Genomic DNA, 22,920 nt, shown 5'->3' with positions numbered 1-22,920 from the left:
GCAGCCACAGGTGGAGAAGCAGCCACAGGTGGCCGGACGGGATCCTCGGGCCCCCCAGCCGACGTGGCAGTCAGTGTGGCACGAGGCTGGACGGGCTCCTCGGGCCCCCCAGCTAGCGAAGCAGGAGGCTGGACGGGCTCCTCGGGCCCCCCAGCGAAAACAGCCGCAGAACCAGTGGGCACCGGGGCCCCCGGCACACATGAAACAAAACCAGTAGGCACGTGGGCCTCTGGCACACATGAAACAAAACCAGTAGGCACGTAGGCCTCTGGCACATATGAAACAAAACCAGTAGGCACGTGGGCCTCCGGCACACATAAGGAGGGCTGCAGCTGCGCAGAGCACTGACCCTGCTCAGGCAGTGACAGCCCGGTGCAGTTCACAGCTGGCATCTTGGCCTCCAGGGGTCCAGAGTAAGCTGAGGGCAGTAACCCAGCCTCTGGGGAAGCCCCGGAGTGAGCAATAGTCTCTAATGTAGCCAGCTTTTGAGGAACAGGTCCGTAGTGAAACAGTTTGTCTCCCTGCTCAGAAACAGCGGTGGAAAAACAGTGTGAAAATTGTGGCTTAAGGGAGGCTAATGGTTGAGCTACAGACTGGGAAGCCTGTGGCTGGACACAGAACTGAGCCGGAGAATGGCAATAAAGTCCTGGCTCAGAAGGAGCGGCAGAGACACAGTCTGTCAGTTTTGCAGCGGGTTTGTACACGCCCACTTGGGAAGGATCCGTTACCACGAAGGTAGGTAAGCGATCCGTACAGTCTCCCATCCCGCTCTGAATAGCCCCAGAAAACAAAGTCCCGGAAACTGGGGAAAGCAATGCATCCCGCTGACTCACCGCATCGGGCTGCTCGAAAGTGAATGCAGACGGGGGGTGTAGTCCAAGGTCCAAAAGGAGAAACTCCCGCTCCCACGGACATAGCGAGCCTAGAAGCCATGGGAGACCGGTCACCAGACGCTGTAGCCGCCTCTCTATAGCGCGCTGGGACTCCCCGCCCGGGTTTTCCAGCCACAGGTCAATAAGCTCCTGTGTGGCATCGATGAGCGTCTCCCGTAGCTCCCTGGACGGGTTAAGCGCTGCTGGGTCCATGTTGTGGTCGCGTCGTACTGTCACGGTCCGGGGCAGCGGCCGTGTGGAGAGCGGAAGGAGGACTCAAAACGCAGCACTTATTCAGGTGTGAGGGTGATTTATTGATAATATCCAATATAAAGTGGGGATGGTAAAACAGAACTAAGGATGAACTAACTGGGAGAAACTACACAAAGAAATAGCAAACCTGAGCATGAAGGGAGAACAGCAGGGAGAGCACGCAGGGGATTACACCAGGTATGAACACAGACGACGCGACGAGGAGCAGAGGAAATCACACACTATAAGTACACAAAGAGACACTGGGAAATCACACACAGGTGGGGGAAACAGCTGGACCTGATTAACCTGACGAGACAGGGGAACACTAACACCAGGGACCAACAGAGGGAGCACAAACCCAGAACCCAGTGTCTAAAATCCCAAACACAAACCATCCCAAAACAGCCATGAATAATAATGAAAGTAATAACAATAAAGAACATAAACATAAAGTCACTGAGTCATGGCCGCAGGACCATGACAAGTTTCATGTTTTGCACTTGGACTATGTTAGACTGCACTGTCTCTTTAAATAAAACACATGCAGAAAGGACAGAGGTCAGCCTCGAACCCTGGCCAGCCGCTCTCAGCCACACAGCCCACTGAGCTAAACCGGCCACGATGCTGTCACATGGTCTTAGGTGAATCTTAAATATATCACCAATTAAACTCTGAGTATTCACATGACATAACAGACGTCTATGAAATTCGCTCTGTGTGTAATGGACCATTTCACAACAACAGTAATAGAGAAAACAATGAGTGAAAGGGGAAAACTCCCTTTTACAGGAAGCAAAGTCATCTAAAGTGCTAACACTGAGCTGTGTGACTGCGTGGATTAGTCCTCTGACAGAACACAGAGATGTCGTCATTAAAGGAATAGTTTAGTGAAGAAGCTTATATTCATTTTGGACTAAGATTTACGAAGCACTTCACTCACTTGCAAAGTTGCCTGTGAAATATTTATAACTTGAATCAGAATCAGAGAGTCGGAGAGCAGCTGCCTTAGGCTGCCACTAGGACGGCGCCGTCGTTCCTGTGTTGATTTGATGCGCTTTTCTGAGCATTTCGGAAATTTGTTGAAAGTAGAAAAGTCAGACGAACTAGGGACGACGACAAACTGTCCTAAATGTTATAGTAGTGAACAGATATCAGCTGCAGCCACTGGTTCAGTGAGGTTTCATTTTCAGGCGTAAAGATAAAAACATCAATATCGTCTCAGTTGGAAACATATCATGTCGTCCTTTGCCTACAAAATCTCATCCCAGGGTCATGACCTACATTACCATGGCAACTATTGCACACATACACCACAATTAAATGAGTCAGCTCTGTATGCTGAATGCATAACATAGCTTCTAACCTTTTGACAGATGCCCTTTCATCTATATTTACATTATAAATGAAGGTTCCTCTCAGTCCCTTTCAGACATGACCGAGCATAAACAGAAACAGCCACATGATATGTGCCACCTGTAATTTTCTCATCATTTATTGAAGTATTCTCCAGGCTTCTTGAAGGAGATTCCAAGGTCCGTCTTTGGATCTCGGCTGCCTTTCTTTCTGTTCTCTGTCAGAATGATCGCACTTCAATAATGTTGAGGCTGACACTGTGAGAAGCCAGTCCAGTACTGCAAGCTTTCCATTGTGTGTTTTTTCTATCCGAGTATGCTTTTACTGCACTGGCCGTGTGTTTGGGACCATTGTCATCCTCAAACATGAAGCCATTGCCAGTCAAATGGTTCCAATTCTAACCAGATCCCATCGACACCATCAGGCTTCAGCGAACAGTCGATGATCAGCTGAAGGGCCAGATGCAGCTCTCAGGTCCTGTGTCAGGCCTTTACTGGAGTTCAGCCAACATAACAGAACAATCTGGTTATGTACAGACTCTGCATGTTCCATGTCAGGATAATGTTTTAGGTCAACATAAACAGATTATCTTCTCTTCTGAAAATTCACCAATGAGATATACGCCATGATTCAAACCCTAACACCAAGGCTGCCGAACCTGGTCCCCGAGCTCTGAACCTGCTCTGACACTTCCTCTCCGTCGTTCTGCTCCCCTGAGGCCTTCAGTGGTGAGTTAGGTCACTCTCTCTTGAAGGTAATCTGTTGTCTAAATGAGTTCCTTATCCTTTCCCAGATGATTACTTATTAATTAATAATTAGTAATAGTCTTTAGTGGGCTAAAACTTACTTAAGGTCACATCCCATTGAGTCAGCTTCCTTCTCTGACTTTAGATACGTTTGACCAATAGAGGAAAATTCACTGGAAAAATGAGCAAAGAAGCAGCAACTGTGAAAGAGCTTCAGAAAGACCAGAGACGCAGCAATACCGAAAACATTCAGCCAAACTTTGTTTTGTTTTGTTCAAAAAATGTTGCTTTGTTTTTGTTTTTTACAAATGAGTCACGCAGATGCTGGAAAATAATGTCAGGGCACTACACTAACTTGTTGCCACGGTTGCACTGCTATGCCTAACTTTTTTTCTTAGGCGCACCCAAAGTTTTCAACCACATCGCTTAACACAGCAGTTCTACATGTGCACTTTTGGGGGAAATTGCTGTCTATGCAGACAAAATTGATTTGTAAATGATTTACTAACAATCTTGTCAACACAAAGTTCTTTATTTGGAGTGCATTTCTAGAAGAAAGATAAGTTACTGAATGGGTGCTTGTGCTTAAAGTGCGTTGGCACTCTTTGGCAATATTGCAGACAATGTTAAACTCAATCATCACATCGGCTCCTCTGACGGCCTGTTTGGGGGAGGAGCCACTTGGGCAGTGCTATCGCAGCCACTTCTGTCAGGCCTAGGCTGCTCACTACGGCTCACTAGGGCTGGGTATCATCACTGATTTCTACAATCCATTCGACCCCGATTCACAAGGTCCTGATTCGATTCAATTTTGCCTCAGACAGTCAGAAATATTATAATTCTGATCATTTATCAGTACTGATACACATGAGACTTCATCAGAGGTGTGAACATCACAGCAGATGCGTTTGTGTCAAAGTAACTGAGGATAAAAGAGAAAAAAACATGAAGGAGACTTTCCTGGCCTGGCTTTTTATTGCAGATAAACTTAAAACTATTCTGCAATTTTGCATCATTTTAAAACAACGGTAGACTGATGGGTAATAAGTACATGAATGATGCCGAAAACAGAGATCTGAGACGGGAAGTACAGAGAGAGAGAGAGAGAGAGAGAGCTGTGCATGAAGTGCAAAACAGCAGAAGTCAGAGGGAATTCATGACGAGGTTTATGTGAAGCGTAGTTTGGATCTTCTTTTGCTGCTGGTTCAGTGAATTTTGGTTGGAAAGAGACAAAACCTGCAGCATCAGAATCTCGCGCAAAAAAGCCGTAAACACAAAGCGCGGACCGGACGCATCAGAGTCAGCGAGCTGTCGGCTTTCAGCCCCGACGGCGTGTCCGTGTACGGGCCGTCGGGTGAGAAAGCCGCGAAACAGAAAGCTGATTCTGATGCATGGAGGTCCGCTCTGTGTTTACGTCTTTGTGTGGAGTCCGTTACCTGCTCTCATGATGGTTGTTGAAATAGTTTTGTGAGCTTTAACCTGAGATTCTGGCGTTTCTGGCAAAATAAGTTTATATTTAAAAGTCGATTCAGGATTTAATGAATCGATATCCCTTTTTTCAAGCTACTCACCTCTCTCTCATATCATAGAGGTCCCGCCCATGACTATAATAATAATAATGGATTGGATTTATATAGCGCTTTTCAAGGCACCCAAAGCGCTTTACAATGCCACTATTCATTCACTCTCACATTCACACACTGGTGCAGGCAGCTACGGTTGTAGCCACAGCTGCCCTGGGGCAGACTGACAGAAGCGAGGCTGCCATATCATGCCATCGGCCCCTCTGGCCAACACCAGTAGGCGGTAGGGTAAAGTGTCTTGCCCAAGGACACAACGACCAGGAAAGAGAGCCTGGGGATCGAACCGGCGACCTTCCGGTTACAGATACGCTTCCCAACCCCCTGAGCCACGGTCGCCCCACGACTATGTCTGATTGGGACACACGACAGGGGCATGATGTGTGTCAGTTGTTGACCACACGGACTTTCAGAGACTTTTTTTTTTTTTTACTGGAACAGCTGGTTGCACTGCTGCTACCAATTTTTTTTTTTTAGTCGCACCATTGAAATATTTGGTCGCACTCTAGAGCCCTGAATGTTATTAACAATGAAAGGATGGACACAGAGGCACAGAGGATATATTAGCAGTCTCTTAAAAGTCAATGCTGACTGCCAAATGGCAAAAACTTGAACCTATGTCATCGCACGACAATGATTAAAGCTAGACATTACTTCATTAGTACTTCAAATGGTGAAAATATCACTTCATGCACTTTTTCCACTCTCCAATATGTTGGTGCAGTAGTTCTAAAGTAGTCCTGGTAACATTTGCATTCCCGTGTTACCTGTGTATGTGAAGGTGGTAGGCCTTTGCGTCCATACACACCAACAAGAGCATCTCTCTGGACGGAAATGTTGAATTTCAGGAACTGTGGTTGGTCGATATACAGCTGGGACCTCCAAAACACACCTTGAATAAAGAAACAGAACAACATTAACGTCAGTGATTTAAATATTAACACTCCCTAACTGACTTTCAGAAATGCCGCCTTCTCAGTGTTAATTGTCTTTATAAAAACAGTGTGATTTGTTATTCATTTCCCATCGACTTCTGTTTCCTGCAACTGCGTGTGGTGTTGTAGCACAACAAGTTACTACTGCGTCTTATTCATAAATATGTGGCAAAGGAATTCATTTCAAGAAAGCCGTTTAACCTTTAAGGCTTATTACTGTGACACACTCGAAAATAATGTCAGAAGTGAAAACCAGTAAACAAAACTAGTGATTTCATTCACAGTGCTACAGATGCAGAGTTCCTCACATGTGGAATATTTATAACTCCATCCTCACAATTTAGATAATGAAAGTCTTTGGACTGTGAAGCCAGAGAACCCACGCAAAGGCCCCGGGCAGGTGGGGGTATTGAACTCAGGACCTTGTTGCTGTGTGTAATCGCCACTGTGCTGCCTTGTTTGCAAGTATAGTTATTATAATATGATTACGTTCCTCTTTGTAGTAGATTTAAGTAACACACTCCACTGAATTGTTAGAATCTCTGCCATCACTGATATAACTGATTAACAGAAACATGGAGGTGAAACACAGAAAGATTCCACTACACGACGTAACAATCCTACAAACTGGTGTGGGGTGTTGGAAATGTTACACTGAGTTTACAGAGTATTAATCACAGCAGATCCCGACACAGGTGCATTTGTGTACACAGCTCACCTGCAGGTATATCTTGTATGGCTCGTCTCCCCACATCCACCTCTCCTGTGTCTATGGTGTTGTTCTCTAGAAAAAGCATCTTACCTGCAGAAGGAAAACACATCAAACTGAATCCATGAGATGCTCTAAAAGCCACCATCATGGCTACGTAGGAAGAACACTGTCCATCATCGACATCGGAGATAATACCAGTGCTTGTTAGAGAGCTAACAGACACTGGAGACAGGTTACATTGGTTGTGGTACTTCACTACAGAAAATTCACTGCAGAAGAAATGATTATGTTTGGTCAGTTGAAAACAGTAAGTAAGTGAACATATAATAACACTCAGAGATTTCTTACAGGTTAATTAAGGTTTTCTTTTGAGTGAGTGCAAAGTCACGAAAGAAAACAAAAGCTGAACCTCAGAAAGTGTCGGCACGCTTACGTGGCTGATCCCTGTGGTTAACAGTTATATATGTAAATGGTAACTGGGCTGGTTCTTTTCTACTCTTGCAGAGCAGGTTGTATAAGCACCTTGGATGCTTTATACAACCTGCCTCATTCACTTTTGCTATGTTTTTCTGTGCTTTCTATCCAACATTCAGCCTACAGGAAACGCAACAAAGAGCAACTTGGGGTTAATATGTTGCTCAAGGATGTTTGGCACACAGACTCGAGCAGCCAGGAGTTGAACCACCACCACTGCTTTGATTAGTAGATGACATGTTCTTCCTCCTGACCTGTACCCCATACCTCACACAGAAACTCCAGTGTATGTCATGCTTTTAAGAGGGTAAAGAATAATCTGCAGGTATAACATCTGGAACAATGAAAGTGGAATTTGTAGAAAAATCTAACCAGTTAAAGTAAAAACCAGTTAACCTGGAACACCTACCACACAAACCATTAAAGAAAAGACTGGGAGGGCCATAACAACAAGGACAAACGTCAATGATGCATGTTTTATAGAATCTACACCTTACTAAACGTTGACAGAATGTATTATACTGCAATGGACGGGATTATGAGTTAACTTGGCTGTTGTGTTATTAATGTTATTGTGTTCAGAACTGCCACACTGTTAAAGCAAAGACGCCCTTAAACCTGCAACAATGTGATTTACTGAATGTCCTTGAATGTGTCAGTCGTGGACTGTGACACTAACACTAACTGATACTGAGAAAAGGTTCCTTCACACAAAGGAATCATGGCACACACACCTGTTTGTGTTTCTTTAGCTGCAGTGTAGTTTGCAGAGAGTAGAGCTAGAGTGTGTTCACCAGCACTGGCTCAGGTGTGTCAGCAGAGTGTGAATATTTACCTGTGCTATGCATTAGCTGATATGACATGCTGCATATAACACAAGTGTTCAACTCAAAGACGCAAACTATTATTTCTTATGTGAGAAAGACTCCCACCCCTGACGTTTCTGTAGTTCTCCTCACTCTTCCTGTGTATAACAGCTAACACACAGGAGTGGAGATCTGCTTTCCAACACTGCCATTTAACTCATTCTTTGCCTAAATCGTTTAAACCTGTTTAACTCTTTCTTTCTTTTCTTTAACATTATCTGTGACTTGTTTTCGACTCATATCCCTGCACATATTTAAACTGTTGTAAGTTTAAAGTTTGGGAGCAAACTTTTTCCAGCAGAAAGGAAACATTTATAGTCTTTCTCTGTTTCCAAACAACGATTTCAGAGCCCTCACAGCTTTCAGTAAACATCCTCCAACAGTCGGTGTGTGCTGCTGTTATCTCGCTCATTTTAAGTTTTATTCAGCACTGCTTTGTGGTGTGAACAGAAGGGATGAGCAGCGAGAAAAAGAAAAGAACGAATTGAGAAAAAAAGGCAAGAAAAGCTGAGAAAATGAAGACATGAAACTAAAAGAGTCTGACAGGCAGACAAAGAGAGAGAATAACCACAGAACAGAAAAGCTGCACATTTAACAAAAGCGTGACTGGCAGGGTGAGGTCAGCAGCCGTGGCTTTTGTCCTACATCTCTGTTACCTGTTACACTCATTTTTCTTTTACAATACTTCTCTGGTTTCTTTGCAATGCTGTTAGTCACTGCCTTCAAAATAAGTTTTCAGACTGCATAACTTAAAAACAAAGCATGTTATTGATGTGAAAATCTGTTTGGTTTGTATCTGGTTGCTTTGAGTTGTACTGTCCATTTCCTGTCTTCTGCCTCGAGTCCAGAGGGACTCAGAGCAGGGTCACTACATCTCCATCTTCAAAAAGCCAGTTAAGGGTGTTGTTCAAGTCCAACTCAGTGTGTGTGTGTGTGTGTGTGTGTGTGTGTGTGTGCCTGCCAAGCATCAAAGTGATATCAAACATCAGACTCTGAAAAGGGCTGGAGAGAAACCCTGACCTCTGAGAGTGAGTGGCAGATTATAATATGTGGTAAACTCTGAAGGCTATCCTGGGCTCCTGCGTCCAGCTCTTTTCCACAGCTTTTATTGTTTTTAATGTCAAAAGAAAGGGAAGGAAAAATTCTTTAAGCAGGGACTCACTGTTGTCTGTAGACACTATAAATGTGTTGGGTGTTGTGTCTCTTCCTCCACCTCCATTTTCAAAGGCTCCGTATCCCTCACTCTCCTGAAGCTGCCAGTTTAGACCAAACAGGTGCATGGCTGCAAAGAGGAGCAGACGAACAGGGGGGCAAAATGTTTAGTGTTCAGCAGTAATCTATTAGACACTCAAATATGCAAGCGAACACCAGTCTAACCATTCGCTCACCTCCACACACACACATAAACAAGCATCAGGTGTGTGTTTGTGTTAAAGCATCAGACAACTTTAGACATCAAGCTCATCTCCTGCTACATCTCAGTTGAGAAATAAGTAGGATAAAAAGTGAAACGAGTATCCACCAGCTACAGAAACATCCACAACCACACAGCTCATCACAGATCTCAGCTCAAACTGTTGTTCACTCCTACAGGACAAGGAGCCTCAGAATTATGTTGAAACAAAATGAGCAAGCGTGTCACATGTTTCAGATCACAACAAACCTGACTAACACTGAACATGCAGTTTTAAATGAAAATCAGATTTATTAAGTGAAAAACAATGGACCCTGTGTGAAAAAAGAATTGCCCAATAATAAGTTGTGCTGCTGGCAGCGAGAAGAGTAAGTGTTTGCGATATGGATTTCAACATCCCCGCGGAGGAATGTTGTCCATGTCGTCTTTCTATAAAATTGGAGGGTTATGAGAACAGCCTGTTTAAGGTCACGCCAGGTCATCCAGATCCTGAAGCAGCAAAGCAACAGCAGCCCATCATACTACGACCACCATATTTGACCTTTTTATGGAATGCTGTTCATTTTGCACCACATGTAACAGGATGCAAACCTTTCAAAATGTTTAAATATTATGCCATAATTCCACAGAATAGTTTCCAAAAAGTCTTGTGGATCATGAACACGTCTGTGTGTTCCTTTAGTCAGCAGAGGTTTGTTCTTTGGAACTCTGCCAGTCTTTATCTCAACCTTGAATCATGAACAATATCTTATCTGAGGCAAGTGAGAGCCACGGTTCTTTGATGTTATTCTGGGTACTTTGATGTTGTTCTGGGTACTTTGATGTTGGTCTGGGTTCTTTGATGTTGGTCTGGGTTCTTTGATGTTATTCTGGGTTCTTTGAGGTTGTTCTGGGTTCTTTGAGGTTGTTCTGGGTTCTTTGATGTTATTCTGGGTTCTTTGAGGTTGTTCTGGGTTCTTTGATGTTGTTCTGGGTACTTTGATGTTGTTCTGGGTTCTTTGATGTTGGTCTGGGTTCTTTGATGTTGTTCTGGGTTCTTTGAGGTTGTTCTGGGTACTTTGATGTTGGTCTGGGTTCTTTGAGGTTGTTCTGGGTACTTTGATGTCGGTCTGGGTTCTTTGATGTTGTTCTGGGTACTTTGATGTTGGTCTGGGTTCTTTGATGTTGTTCTGGGTTCTTTGAGGTTGTTCTGGGTACTTTGATGTTGGTCTGGGTTCTTTGATGTTGTTCTGGGTTCTTTGATGTTGGTCTGGGTTCTTTGATGTTGTTCTGGGTTCTTTGAGGTTGTTCTGGGTACTTTGATGTTGGTCTGGGTTCTTTGATGTTGTTCTGGGTACTTTGATGTTGGTCTGGGTACTTTGATGTTGGTCTGGGTTCTTTGATGTTGTTCTGGGTTCTTTGATGTTGGTCTCGGTACTTTGAAGTTGTTCTGGGTTCTTTGATGTTGGTCTGGGTTCTTTGATGTTGGTCTGGGTACTTTGATGTTGTTCTGGGTTCTTTGATGTTATTCTGGGTTCTTTGAGGTTGTTCTGGGTTCTTTGATGTTGTTCTGGGTTCTTTGAGGTTGGTCTGGGTTCTTTGAGGTTGTTCTGGGTACTTTGATGTTGGTCTGGGTTCTTTGAGGTTGGTCTGGGTTCTTTGAGGTTGTTCTGGGTACTTTGATGTTGGTCTGGGTTCTTTGATGTTGTTCTGGGTTCTTTGATGTTATTCTGGGTACTTTGATGTTGTTCTGGGTACTTTGATGTTATTCTGGGTTCTTTGAGGTTGTTCTGGGTACTTTGATGTTGTTCTGGTACTTTGATGTTGGTCTGGGTTCTTTGAGGTTGTTCTGGGTACTTTGATGTTGGTCTGGGTTCTTTGATGTTGGTCTGGGTACTTTGATGTTGGTCTGGGTTCTTTGATGTTGGTCTGGGTACTTTGATGTTGGTCTGGGTTCTTTGATGTTGTTCTGGGTTCTTTGAGGTTGTTCTGGGTACTTTGATGTTGGTCTGGGTTCTTTGATGTTGGTCTGGGTACTTTGATGTTGGTCTGGGTTCTTTGATGTTGGTCTGGGTTCTTTGAGGTTGTTCTGGGTACTTTGATGTTGGTCTGGGTTCTTTGATGTTGGTCTGGGTTCTTTGATGTTGTTCTGGGTACTTTGATGTTGTTCTGGGTTCTTTGATGTTGTTCTGGGTACTTTGATGTTGGTCTGGGTACTTTGATGTTGGTCTGGGTTCTTTGAGGTTGTTCTGGGTTCTTTGAGGTTGTTCTGGGTACTTTGATGTTGGTCTGGGTTCTTTGATGTTGGTCTGGGTACTTTGAGGTTGTTCTGGGTACTTTGATGTTGGTCTGGGTTCTTTGATGTTGTTCTGGGTTCTTTGATGTTATTCTGGGTACTTTGATGTTGTTCTGGGTACTTTGATGTTATTCTGGGTTCTTTGAGGTTGTTCTGGGTACTTTGATGTTGTTCTGGTACTTTGATGTTGTTCTGGGTTCTTTGATGTTGGTCTGGGTTCTTTGATGTTGTTCTGGTACTTTGATGTTGGTCTGGGTTCTTTGATGTTGTTCTGGGTTCTTTGATGTTGGTCTCGGTACTTTGAAGTTGTTCTGGGTTCTTTGATGTTGGTCTGGGTTCTTTGATGTTGTTCTGGTACTTTGATGTTGGTCTGGGTTCTTTGATGTTGTTCTGGTACTTTGATGTTGGTCTGGGTTCTTTGATGTTGTTCTGGGTTCTCTGATGTTGGTCTGGGTTCTTTGATGTTGGTCTGGGTACTTTGATGTTGTTCTGGTACTTTGATGTTGGTCTGGGTTCTTTGATGTTGGTCTGGGTACTTTGATGTTGTTCTGGTACTTTGATGTTGTTCTGGGTTCTTTGATGTTGGTCTCGGTACTTTGAAGTTGTTCTGGGTTCTTTGATGTTGGTCTGGGTACTTTGATGTTGTTCTGGTACTTTGATGTTGGTCTGGGTTCTTTGATGTTGGTCTGGGTACTTTGATGTTGTTCTGGGTTCTTTGATGTTGTTCTGGGTTCTTTGATGTTGTTCTGGTACTTTGATGTTGTTCTGGGTTCTTTGAGGACGGGGACAAACACTTTTTCTTAGCCCTGTATTTTCATCTTTTATTTCATTGTTCCAGTTTCTGTTTGTTTCAGAGGGTTTAGTCCTCCTGCGTCTTTCCCCCTCTGTTATATAATTTTATGCCTTTCCCTGTTAATGGTTATTTAGCTCCTGTTTTATTTTGGTAGTTTATTTACCCCCAGTGCCTTGCATTTATTAGCTGAAGCTATTTTTTCTCCCCTTATGAAACATTTTGTTATTTGGATTTTGTGTTTTCTTCCTCATTTTTAAAATACAGATAGTTTTTTGTTTTATTCCATCTGTCTCAGGGTTCCTTTACCTGTAACCGTTGTCTTGTTGGCCATCTCATTGTGTTGGACTTGCCAAACAATTCAAAACATCCTAGTACACAGGCAACAGTTTTTCAATTCAACAAAAGTCTGTAAAGATGACTTCTAGATTTAATTATAGACATAAAAAAGTTGTAAATTTGTTATGTATCTGAGGAAATCTGTAGTGCGGGATTAATTTGATCCAGATCAAAATACTTTTTCTATCATCAAGCCCATAGATAATCAGATGTCTGTCTGAAAGGAAACCCACACTCAGCCAGGCACATAAACTGTTTTTACAGTATCGCAGTTATCTTTTCATCTCCAATAAGTATGATGCACATGAACATGGAGTGCTATTTATAAAACACTTCACATTTTTGATTGACAGCTTTATTTTGAACAAATATAAATAAAATGAAAAACAAAATACATTTAAAAATAAAAAAGAAAGCAGAAGTTATAAAACACACAAACAAACATTAAGTTCCCATCAATAACTCTATCTACATGCTCCAAATGGAGAACGACGAATTCATCTACTCTTTTTAATACTAGTTAATAATTTACCAATTAGTGTTCATAATCTAGACACACATAAAACACTATCACACTTGTGATACCTTGTAAAAACAGTCTTTTCCTGTGTTTTCTAAGCACTTTGACATCCACAGCTTATCTTGATGTTTGTGTTTTCTCCTAAATAGCTTGATTGGATAATTTGTTATGACACAATAATGTAAATACAATAATGTTATAACAATTGTATCATTAGCATCTTTTTCATTATTTATTTCACTTCTAGTCTCATTGCACATTCAGAGCAGTTGTTTTTACAAGCCACATTTATTCAAACTTAAACAGCACTTTGTGTCTGTCAAGCTCACCAACAAACAACAACTTTGAGCTTCAGTATGTCCAAGGACACTTTAACTCTCACACAGGACCAGGTAAAGACTAAACCACTAACTGGCAGATTGTTCTACCTTCTGAGCTACAGCCACCACATCACTGCTTCAGACTACATATCACATTTAACACTTCATATATTTAGTGAGTTAGAGGATCAATAGGGGGTCCATGTCCCTCTTTCGGACACTCCCATAGGGCTTAAATCTGGGACTCGCAGCCAATTGCTCTTAGAACTGAAGAACCTTCTGGGATGAAACGCCTTCAAGAAAACTTACAGAAGTTCAGACGATTTTCTTTCCAAGCTCCTTAGGCTGAACAACACCTTCATCACAAAATACAGGTAGCTGCTTTAAAAACAGAAAGGTTAACAACTAATATAATCTGTTGATATATCCTGTGTGACAATCTTAAGCCAATTTTTTTTTCCAGAGCTATTTTTTTCTAGGATCAACATTATTGTGACACATGACATTGTTCTAATAGCAAAGCTCCACCTCTATAATGTCTCTACTGTCTGGAACTTAAAAGAATTCGTGAATATCTGATTTCTGCACTCTCACTGTAATACATATTACAGTGAGTTGTGTCAAGGACCAATTACTGATTTAACATGGCAACATTTATTGAGAGAAACCCCTGCTGTGGATCCTCCTACGACGCTCAACACACACTAATGCAGTTATTCTGCACACACATAGACAACCATCTGCCTCATTAAATTAGAGCCCTGCTGTGCTAGCCTGTTACCCACAACCCCTCATAGTGAGCCATGAGCAAAGGGTCATGGGAGAGTGCTGGCTAATCAACAGCAGCCTGAATGTGCATGTGTCGGCGTCTGTGTGAGTCATAAGGTAAGAGGATAATGGCGAGGGCAACGATCATGCGAGAGCGAAAAACCAGTAGAACAATCTTGTGGATTTAAAGGTAGATTCAATCTAAAAACTATACATTCATCCATCACATGGTGTCAGCAGCTTTCTGCTACCAAATATTTCATATTATTTAGATATTTTATATTACCTTTGTGGAACTGACAACATAATGAGAAGAGTGCAATAGAAACTTCATTGTGGAAAAGTCTGCAGCATGAAGAAGACTGACTACCCCAAAGCAGACCAGGGCTTCACTCTGAGCCCAGTTCAGCCCACCCACAGTGGATGCACAGTTGTGCCAAAAACATTTTGCTTTTCCAAGATTTTATGAATCTAGAGGCTCCTCTTTTTCTTTTATCTGTTTATTGATTGATTTCTATCAGTGTTCTTCCAGTCACTACATTATATGTATAATATAATGTCATATAATAAGACAATGTAATAATATATTGGCTTCCCTTCATTGGCTCCCTGTTAAATCCAGAATTCAAAATCCTGCTCCTCACATACAAGGTCTTAAATAATCAGGCCCCATCTTATCTTAATGACCTTGTAGTACCATATCACCCTATTAGAGCACTTCGCTCTCGCTCTGCAGGCCTACTTGTTGTTCCTAGAGTATTTAAAAGTAGAATGGGAGGCAGAGCCTTCAGTTTTCAGGCCCCTCTTCTGTGGAACCAGCTTCCAGTTTGGATACAGGAGACAGACACTATCTCTACTTTTAAGATTAGGCTTCAAACTTTCCTTTTTGCTAAAGCATATAGTTAGGGCTGGACCAGGTGACCCTGAATCCTCCCTTAGTTGTGCTGCAATAGACATAGGCTGCCGGGGATTCCCATGATGCACTGGGTGTTTCTTCTTCACTCACTATGTGTTAACAGACCTCTCTGCATTGAATCATATCTGTTATTAACCTCTGTCTCTCTTCCACAGCATGTCTTTATCCTGTCTTCCTTCTCTCACCCCAACCAATCACAGCAGATGGCCCCGCCCCTCCCTGAGCCTGGTTCTGCCGGAGGTTTCTTCCTGTTAAAAGGGAGTTTTTCCTTCCCACTGTTGCCAAAGTGCTTGCTCATAGGGGGTCATATGATTGTTGGGTTTTCTTCTGCATGTATTATTGTAGAGTCTACCTGACAATATAAAGCATCTTGAGGTGACTGTTGTTGTGATTTGGCGCTATATGAATATAATTGAATTGAAAATTGACAATGGCTAAACTGACAGGAAGAATAGAAAAAGGGAAGTTAGGAGAAAATATAATAAAAGGATAGCACACAAATAGAAATGCACAATGTAATGTACCAATGCTGCATCTCTAATAAAAACCAAACAGAAGGAAAAAGAACATATAGCACCTGGGACGCAGAAATATGAAAATGCACAGAAATATAAATCACCAATCTTCTTGTTGTGTGTGTGTGTGTGTGTGTGTGTGTGTGTGTGTGTGTGTGTGTGTGTGTGTGTGTGTGTGTGTGTGTGTGTGTGTGTGTGTGTGTGTGTGTGACTTCACTGTGAGGGCTAACTGTTTTTAAGCCAGAAGAAACCCACAGAGAAGTCTTATGGAGAGCTACAGGGTGAGCCCTGCAGGCTGAGCTATAGAAGCCTGTTTTGCCCCTTGTACTACAGATACTCACGCTGAAAATCAAAATTATGCAACTTGGCAGCCGAAAACTGCACTGTAACACAAAATAGTACTCAGTGATTTGTGTGGCCCCCATGTGCAGCATAAGGGCTCCGAATGAGATGACAGATGACATCCTGGGTGTGGGGAGGGTTCTCCTCTCAGGGGATCTGGACCTGGGCATCAATGAGCTGCCTGCATGCTCTCGCCACATGAAATAGTCATTCACCAGGAAGAACCTAGGACCGACTCTACCAGCATAGGGTCTGACAATGGATCCAAGGAGTACAGCCGGTACCTGATGGAAGTCAGGGTGCCATTAAGTAGCCTGCAGAGGTCTGTGCATCTGTGGCCCTTCATGGTTGTGCCTCCCCAGAACATCATGCTGAATGAAGTTACAGGCAGCAGAACGTTCTCCATACCATTGCACATTTGCAACATGTGCTCAGGGTGTACCTGCAAAAGGCACAGGGTGCCCATGGTGGGCCTGCCAATTCCTTTATTCTATGGCAAATGCCAGTAAGCCTCCATTGTGCCAGACAGTGTTCACAGAGCCCACTAGAGGACGCTGAACCCTCAGGCTTTCCTCAGGAGCTTTGGTTTTGGTTGGAGACATTCACACCAGTTGGAGGTTATTTTGTAGGGCTCTGTTCCTCGTTGCACAAAGGAGCAGATACTTCTGCTACAGGACTGCACCTGTGCAGTTACCTGTCCAGCTATCCTAGAGTTACTGCCTGTCTCCTGAAATCTCCTCCATGCCCTTGAGACTGTGCTGGTAGCAAAATGTCAATATTGATGTGCTTTCCTGGAGGTTTTGGACTACCTGCACATCATTTCTAGAGTCCAGGTTTAGGGGGTGACTATAGCTCAAGAGGTAGGTCGTCTATTAATTGGAAGGTTGATGTTTTTATCTCTGAATGCTCCAGTCTGCATGCCAAATATCCTTGGGCAAGATACTAACTCCATGTTGCTCTCCATTGCATCCACTGCAGTGTGAATGCATGTGAATGTTAAATAGAAAGAAAGTGCTTGTATGAAAGGGCGAATGAGGCATGAAGCGCTTTAAGTGGTCAGGTAAAGTAGAAAAACACTATACAAGAATTAGTCCATCAGTCCAAGTATCGCCTTACGCTACCAAAGTGACCGTAGGCAAATGCAAAACTAGTAAAAAAAAAAAAAGCAATCTCGAGGAGGCAAAAAGTGTCAGTGGACCACCTGTAAAACTTGTTTTGGGGGTTGGTCTCGTTGCGGTGACTGCTCCTGTAGTTACGTTTCAGGTTTTTCCTTTATAGTTTCTTCATAGTTGTGACTAATATATCTAATACTTGTATTGATAAACTATGTATTGATAGACTGTGTACCGGGCAGCATCAGTGCAGAGACGCCAGCAGGAACAACAAACTGATTCACAAAGTTGGAACCATCAGAGTCAGTGAGTCCCAGGAGGTCACTGAACAAGCTCCAAACTGCTCTCCATCATGGACAGCTGATGAGACGCACCGCTCCACACTACCGAGGCTACAGAGCTCCTTCAGACCGGTTCAACCTGCTTCAGGTGATCATTCCTGTCTCTATAAAACTGAATAATAACTTCACTCGGTGGCAGATACAAGATGAATGTGACAAATATGATTCCACCCACCTGTTTTTTTAAATTTATAGTGCACGTGTTATTTATTAACACAAAGTCTAACACTCTTACACAATGTCAGTTTTACTTTGACAGTTTTCTAACTTAAAATTGACTTTGTTCTTTCACTGGTGTGTATATATGTTGTTTACTGTAGGCTCCATCCATCCATGCGTTGTCTCATCTGTTTCTGAGTTTCTTCATGTTACAGGAGGATATGTTTGTATTTGAGGTCTTTAAGCCTTCTTCACTTTGTCAGCAGCTCTGGCAGTAATCAGACCAGGGTGAGTGAAGCTAAGCTTTTCCCAGAAATCACAGTTAATTCATTATTAACAAGGAGGGTCGGGAGGGTCCCTTCAATTCAAATATTATAGGCAGATTACATCTTTTGTATGTACTTAGGTTATCTTTATATAATTTTAACATTTGTTTCATGACTTGAAATATTTAAGTGTCATGAATATGCAAAGAATTCCAAAGTCAGGCCTCTGGGAAAATACTTTTTCACAGCACTGTGTCTTCCCTGGCTTCACACTCACTTTTTGTCGATTCCTTAGTTCAGACAGGAAGTTTATTTTCCCACCTTATGACATTTATTTCTTAAAAAGCGTTCTTCTTTCCGCCTTGTATCTCAGATCACAGCGCGGTCCTGCCTACCACCCACTCCTGCTCAGCTATGCAGGACTGTGGTTACTGTTACTGCAACTTTTCTGAAATGGCTCTAACGTGGGCCTCGCCTAATGTGACTTGCATTTAGCAAATAAACTCAACGTAATCAAACTGTTACTCAGTATGACGTTAGCTTGTAGTATCAGGGCCACACGAATAAAAACACAGATATCACCGAGCATTCTGAGAATAAAGTTGAAAGTACCAGATTAAAGTCGTAATTCTATTTCCAGAAAAAAGTCAAAATGTGGACATTACAGTCGCTCCCCCCTCCCTCCCCCGACCCCCTCCCCACCCACCAACACCACACCGCCCACAAAGCCAGTGGCGAGGGATCTACATGTCCAAGGACCGTCTGAGCTTCAGCTGTAATTGTTTTAGTTCTATTGTGGGAATCAATGACCTTTGGAAAAAGAAAAACTCCCCTCTGACTCTGTTTTTTCTCTTCTTCCTTCTTGCACACAATCTAACAAGGAGTAAATTGCTTTGACAGTTTGAAAGTGTTGCAGGGGAGAAAGAAAAGCACTGAAGGGCTTTTTATGACCACAGCTGGAAAAGTGACGCATACATACATATATATATATATATATATATATATATATATATATATATATATATATATATATATATATATATATATATATATATATATATATATATATATATTTATTTATTTATTTATTTATTTTTTAAAGATGAAAATTCAGACATAATATATGAATACTTACAGATACTGCATTTCCTAACTGTAATGTTGTCAGGGGACGATCTTAACGAGTCATTCTTTTGTACTGTTATGCAGGTGTTGTCTCTTGGTATTATGTCTCTGCCGAGTGTGGGTTTAATAACTTAACTATCTGGTTATCTGATGGGCTCATCCCACAGAGAGAAAACCCCCACATGCAGCAACAATAGCACAAGGATGGCTTATATCAAGACGCTGAACAGACGGCAGGAATTCACAGTAACAGTGGACACAAATACAAGATTTCATTTGTCATTCAGTGGCATTATAGGTGTGTGTGTGTGTGTGTGTGTGTGTGTGTGTGTGTGTGTGTGTGTGTGTGTGTGTGTGTGTGTTAGCTTACCGATGCAGTAACAGAGCATGACAGACAGCAGTACAGACAGACCTACTGCACTGAGGGCTGTACACCTGAGAAAAAAGGAAACAAAGGAAACAAAGGTTGTAACACGTGTCACAGTTTTCTGGAGTAATTTTGGAAGCACTCATTTATTTTAATTACCAATCCCACCATCTTATTGGGGATTGTATTTATTTTTGCAAACAAACGTTAGCTCCAGCTTGAAGCCTTGTGTGACCACTCCCAAAATACCTCATGCTACTTCCTAACATTGGTCATTTTATCTGCATCATTGGACACTGCCGATAAAATATATCTGCATCTCTGTGTCTGTGGAAGATAACATCTGATCAGAGTTTCGCCCTGCACCGAGTGTTTCTGGTTTGTGTGGAACTTGCAAAAGGAGAGTTAAAGGATATAAAATAGTTACCAAGGCATTACAATAAGCCACAAATCTGTGGTAGGCAAACAAATAGCAGAGTCAGCTGTTCTCTAGATTCTACTTTAAAGTCTCAACACATGAAAGCATTCATGAATGCTCTGCTCAGCATATCTTGTCTACTTCTACTTAAATAAACATCTACTCTACTGAAGCAAAGCATAAAAAGATAAATTTGATGCTTATCAAGTACAAAAAAATATCTATGAACTCTCTTTCTGTGAATAAAATGACTGTCATGCACTTTACACAGTTTCATATTTTGCATTTATTTCTCGACACAAATATACTGATTTAATTTATCAAGTGACCCAAAAACTGATCAAATGTGATCTCTATGAGGACAAAAGAGAAATCACTTCAGTTGTGTGGATCTGGGAGAACCGCCTCTCTCTGTGCTCTCTGGGAAAGTTCTTGAAAGAGACAGGATGCAAAGTGTGCTGTGTGTTTTTCCCACTCATCTGAAGAACATACCCCGGTAGCCAAATTGGCCCAGGAGTGGTCTAACTCGAGCTTGTTTGCCAGCATCTCCCCAAACTCCTGAAACTCTGAGTAAAGTCAAAGCGTGTGCTTGCAGGTACTCTTTCTTACTGATGGACAATAAGGTGAAAAATTCATTTTACCTCCATGAGCAGTACTTGGAGGATTTCTTGAACTTGAAGGCTGAGCGGGATAGAGTATTCCTAGGTAACGGCCTGGTAGGAGGGGAGTACACTGAGCCTGTTGCCATAGTGTAGCCAGGAGTAGCTGTGGAGAAGAGGGGGGTAGTGCCTGTGCCTGTTTTAAAGAGGAAGTGCCTACAGTGAGAGAGAAAAGGGAGGAACACATTAGTTACAGTTACATATACTGAAATTCTTTACATACACAGGAAATGAACTGCTGTGTTACAGTGTTGCCACTTGGTGACAGCGCCAAATGACTGTGTGAAAATAAGTCTCATTACACACCACAATCAAGTGGCTGAGCTGTCGAACTACAGCAAAGCTTGTTTTCAGTACTGTGTCTCAGACCTTTATACAGATTTCATGAACACAGTGTCACAACCTTCCAAGACAACTTTAGAGTCATGAAACTTACACAAATAATCTGGAAACCCTGTGAGACCCAGCCCATCAAAGAACTGAGATGTTTAATAACCCTTATAACAAAATCCACTTTGTTTTGCTATATCATGTTGTGTATGATATGTTTTTATTAGATATTTTTTGTATCACATTTGATACATTGGGTGTTTTTGGCAACTTTTTGTTAACAACAATGTTAATTTTAGACAAAAAAAAGAGTTTTGTCGATAGCACTTTGAAATTATGGCAAGTATTGATCATGTTGATGAGATAGAGGTCATTAAAGGGTTAAACTCAATTTGCTGTCCAACAAGTGCAGGCAAAATAAAGGCGTGTTTCCTCAGGGTCAACACAAACCTTTAAAAACACACACAAACAAACGTCAATTAAGCAACCTCACAAACACACACACTGCCCAAGACGTCTAGCTGTAAAATAGCCTCTCACTGGCTGTAAGCAGCAACCAGTGGTTAATACCAGTTTGGTAAAAGTGACTGTGTAGGAATGACAAATAATCAAAACTAAGGTTGAAACATTGCCACACAGTCTTGGGTGTAGTACTGTATATGTCCTAAACAGCAGTTCAGCATTCTAACAGCTTGTGGGAGAAAGCGGTTCATTCTGCAGGTTCAGTCTGTAGTAGGGCTGGGCAATATGGCCTAAAATCAATATCACGATAAATTGAGCAGTTAACCTCGATAACGATAAATGGACGATAACCACCCCAAGTGCCAAAGAAACAAACGTTTTTGTTTTCTTCATTCGATGGGGCTGTGGCAGGCAGCATAGTTCCTCCAGTTATTTTGATAATATTATTCCCCCTAGACCTATTCATTGCAATTATATTATTACCACTTTAAAGGACTGTAAAATGTCACTGAAAATAAATGAAGACAATAGTAGTAAGTACTTCTAGTGGTTAAGATTTATTAACTGAACAAAATAAAAAGTGTAGGATACAATATGTAACCATGCTCTCTAAAAAATGTGTATCCCTTGTAAACAAAATAGTTTAATAATAAATATGTTTCACATTGGCTATTCACAAAGTAAACAATGATTGTGCAAATGTAATGCCGTCATGGACAAAGGCCTATCTCTGCTAAGGCCTTGAGGTACTAGAACTTGTAAACAAATAATGTCACAAACACAAATGTCAATTGAACACAGAAAAAACGATAATAAATACTAAGCACTGCCATGTGACTCGTGAAAACTATAAACTCTTAAACAAAAACATTAAATAGTGCTGTTTGCAAAAAACTTCAATAGAACACTGATAGTTAAAATTAGGCAGGGCTTGAACAGGGCACTTCAAAAAGGGGCAGCAGCAGACTTGGTATCCTGAGCGGTTCAATCAAACTACTGTTGTAGATGTTTACCTGAGTAGTGTTTACTCCAGGTTCTTGCTAAGAAACACAAGCATATTGACCATGTCAGGTTTCAGGCAGGATCTTTAATTTACAAAGTTAAAAAGGGTTGGCACAGTAATAAAACATTTTAAAAATCATGTATTTTGCTACATTTCACAGCACAACATGATCAACACTGGCTCACAATAAGTCTTCTGTAAAAACCTTCTGGATACACTGCTGCTCAGCAGTCTTAAGTATTTTATGCCTATATAAACATTATTCAAACATTAATACTTTCAATTTTGAATATGACGCACAGAATTAAAGTCACTTTAAAACACACCAGATGTCACCACCCAAATATATTAAGATGTACACACTTACCGATTGCCAGGTGCAGCCTGTGCCCAAAACATTGCACCCGTGTCCATTTATTGAGCTTGACAGCTTTCACAATATTTGGGCCGTTGTCAGTTGTTATAGCAACAAGGTCCTCTTCACTGATGTCCCATGCAGACAGCATCGCTCTCAACCCCTGTCCAACCATCTCCCCCGTGTGATCAGATGGAAAATAGGCCGTCTCGAGCACTCTGGTACGCAGCTCCCATTTGTTGTCGATGTAATGAACTGTGAGACTAATATACGGCTCCATTGTACGGCTGGACCAGAGATCGGATGTGGCTGCAACGTGCTTAACGTATCT

The 22,920-nt window shown here is 42.0% G+C and overlaps 1 protein-coding gene across 4 annotated transcripts in view; it reads right to left on the bottom strand.

Annotated features, from left to right (window-relative positions):
• Positions 1–22,920, bottom strand: part of tenm3 (teneurin transmembrane protein 3) — a 183,226-nt gene that overhangs the window by 91,306 nt on the left and 69,000 nt on the right. For all 4 annotated transcript variants that reach the window (XM_080881555.1, XM_080881557.1, XM_080881556.1 and 1 more), the window contains 5 exons: positions 20,422–20,595; positions 19,366–19,430; positions 8,956–9,075; positions 6,460–6,543; positions 5,574–5,698 (listed from right to left, as the gene is read on the bottom strand). In XM_080881555.1, the coding sequence (XP_080737681.1) occupies positions 5,574–5,698; positions 6,460–6,543; positions 8,956–9,075; positions 19,366–19,430; positions 20,422–20,595 (568 nt within the window). The remainder of the gene's footprint in view (positions 1–5,573; positions 5,699–6,459; positions 6,544–8,955; positions 9,076–19,365; positions 19,431–20,421; positions 20,596–22,920) is intronic.

This window comes from Rhamphochromis sp. 'chilingali' (genome assembly GCF_963969265.1).
Source record: "Rhamphochromis sp. 'chilingali' genome assembly, chromosome: 4".
NCBI classification, from domain to species: Eukaryota; Metazoa; Chordata; class Actinopteri; order Cichliformes; family Cichlidae; genus Rhamphochromis; species Rhamphochromis sp. 'chilingali'.
This window is presented reverse-complemented; position numbering and strand designations above follow the sequence as displayed.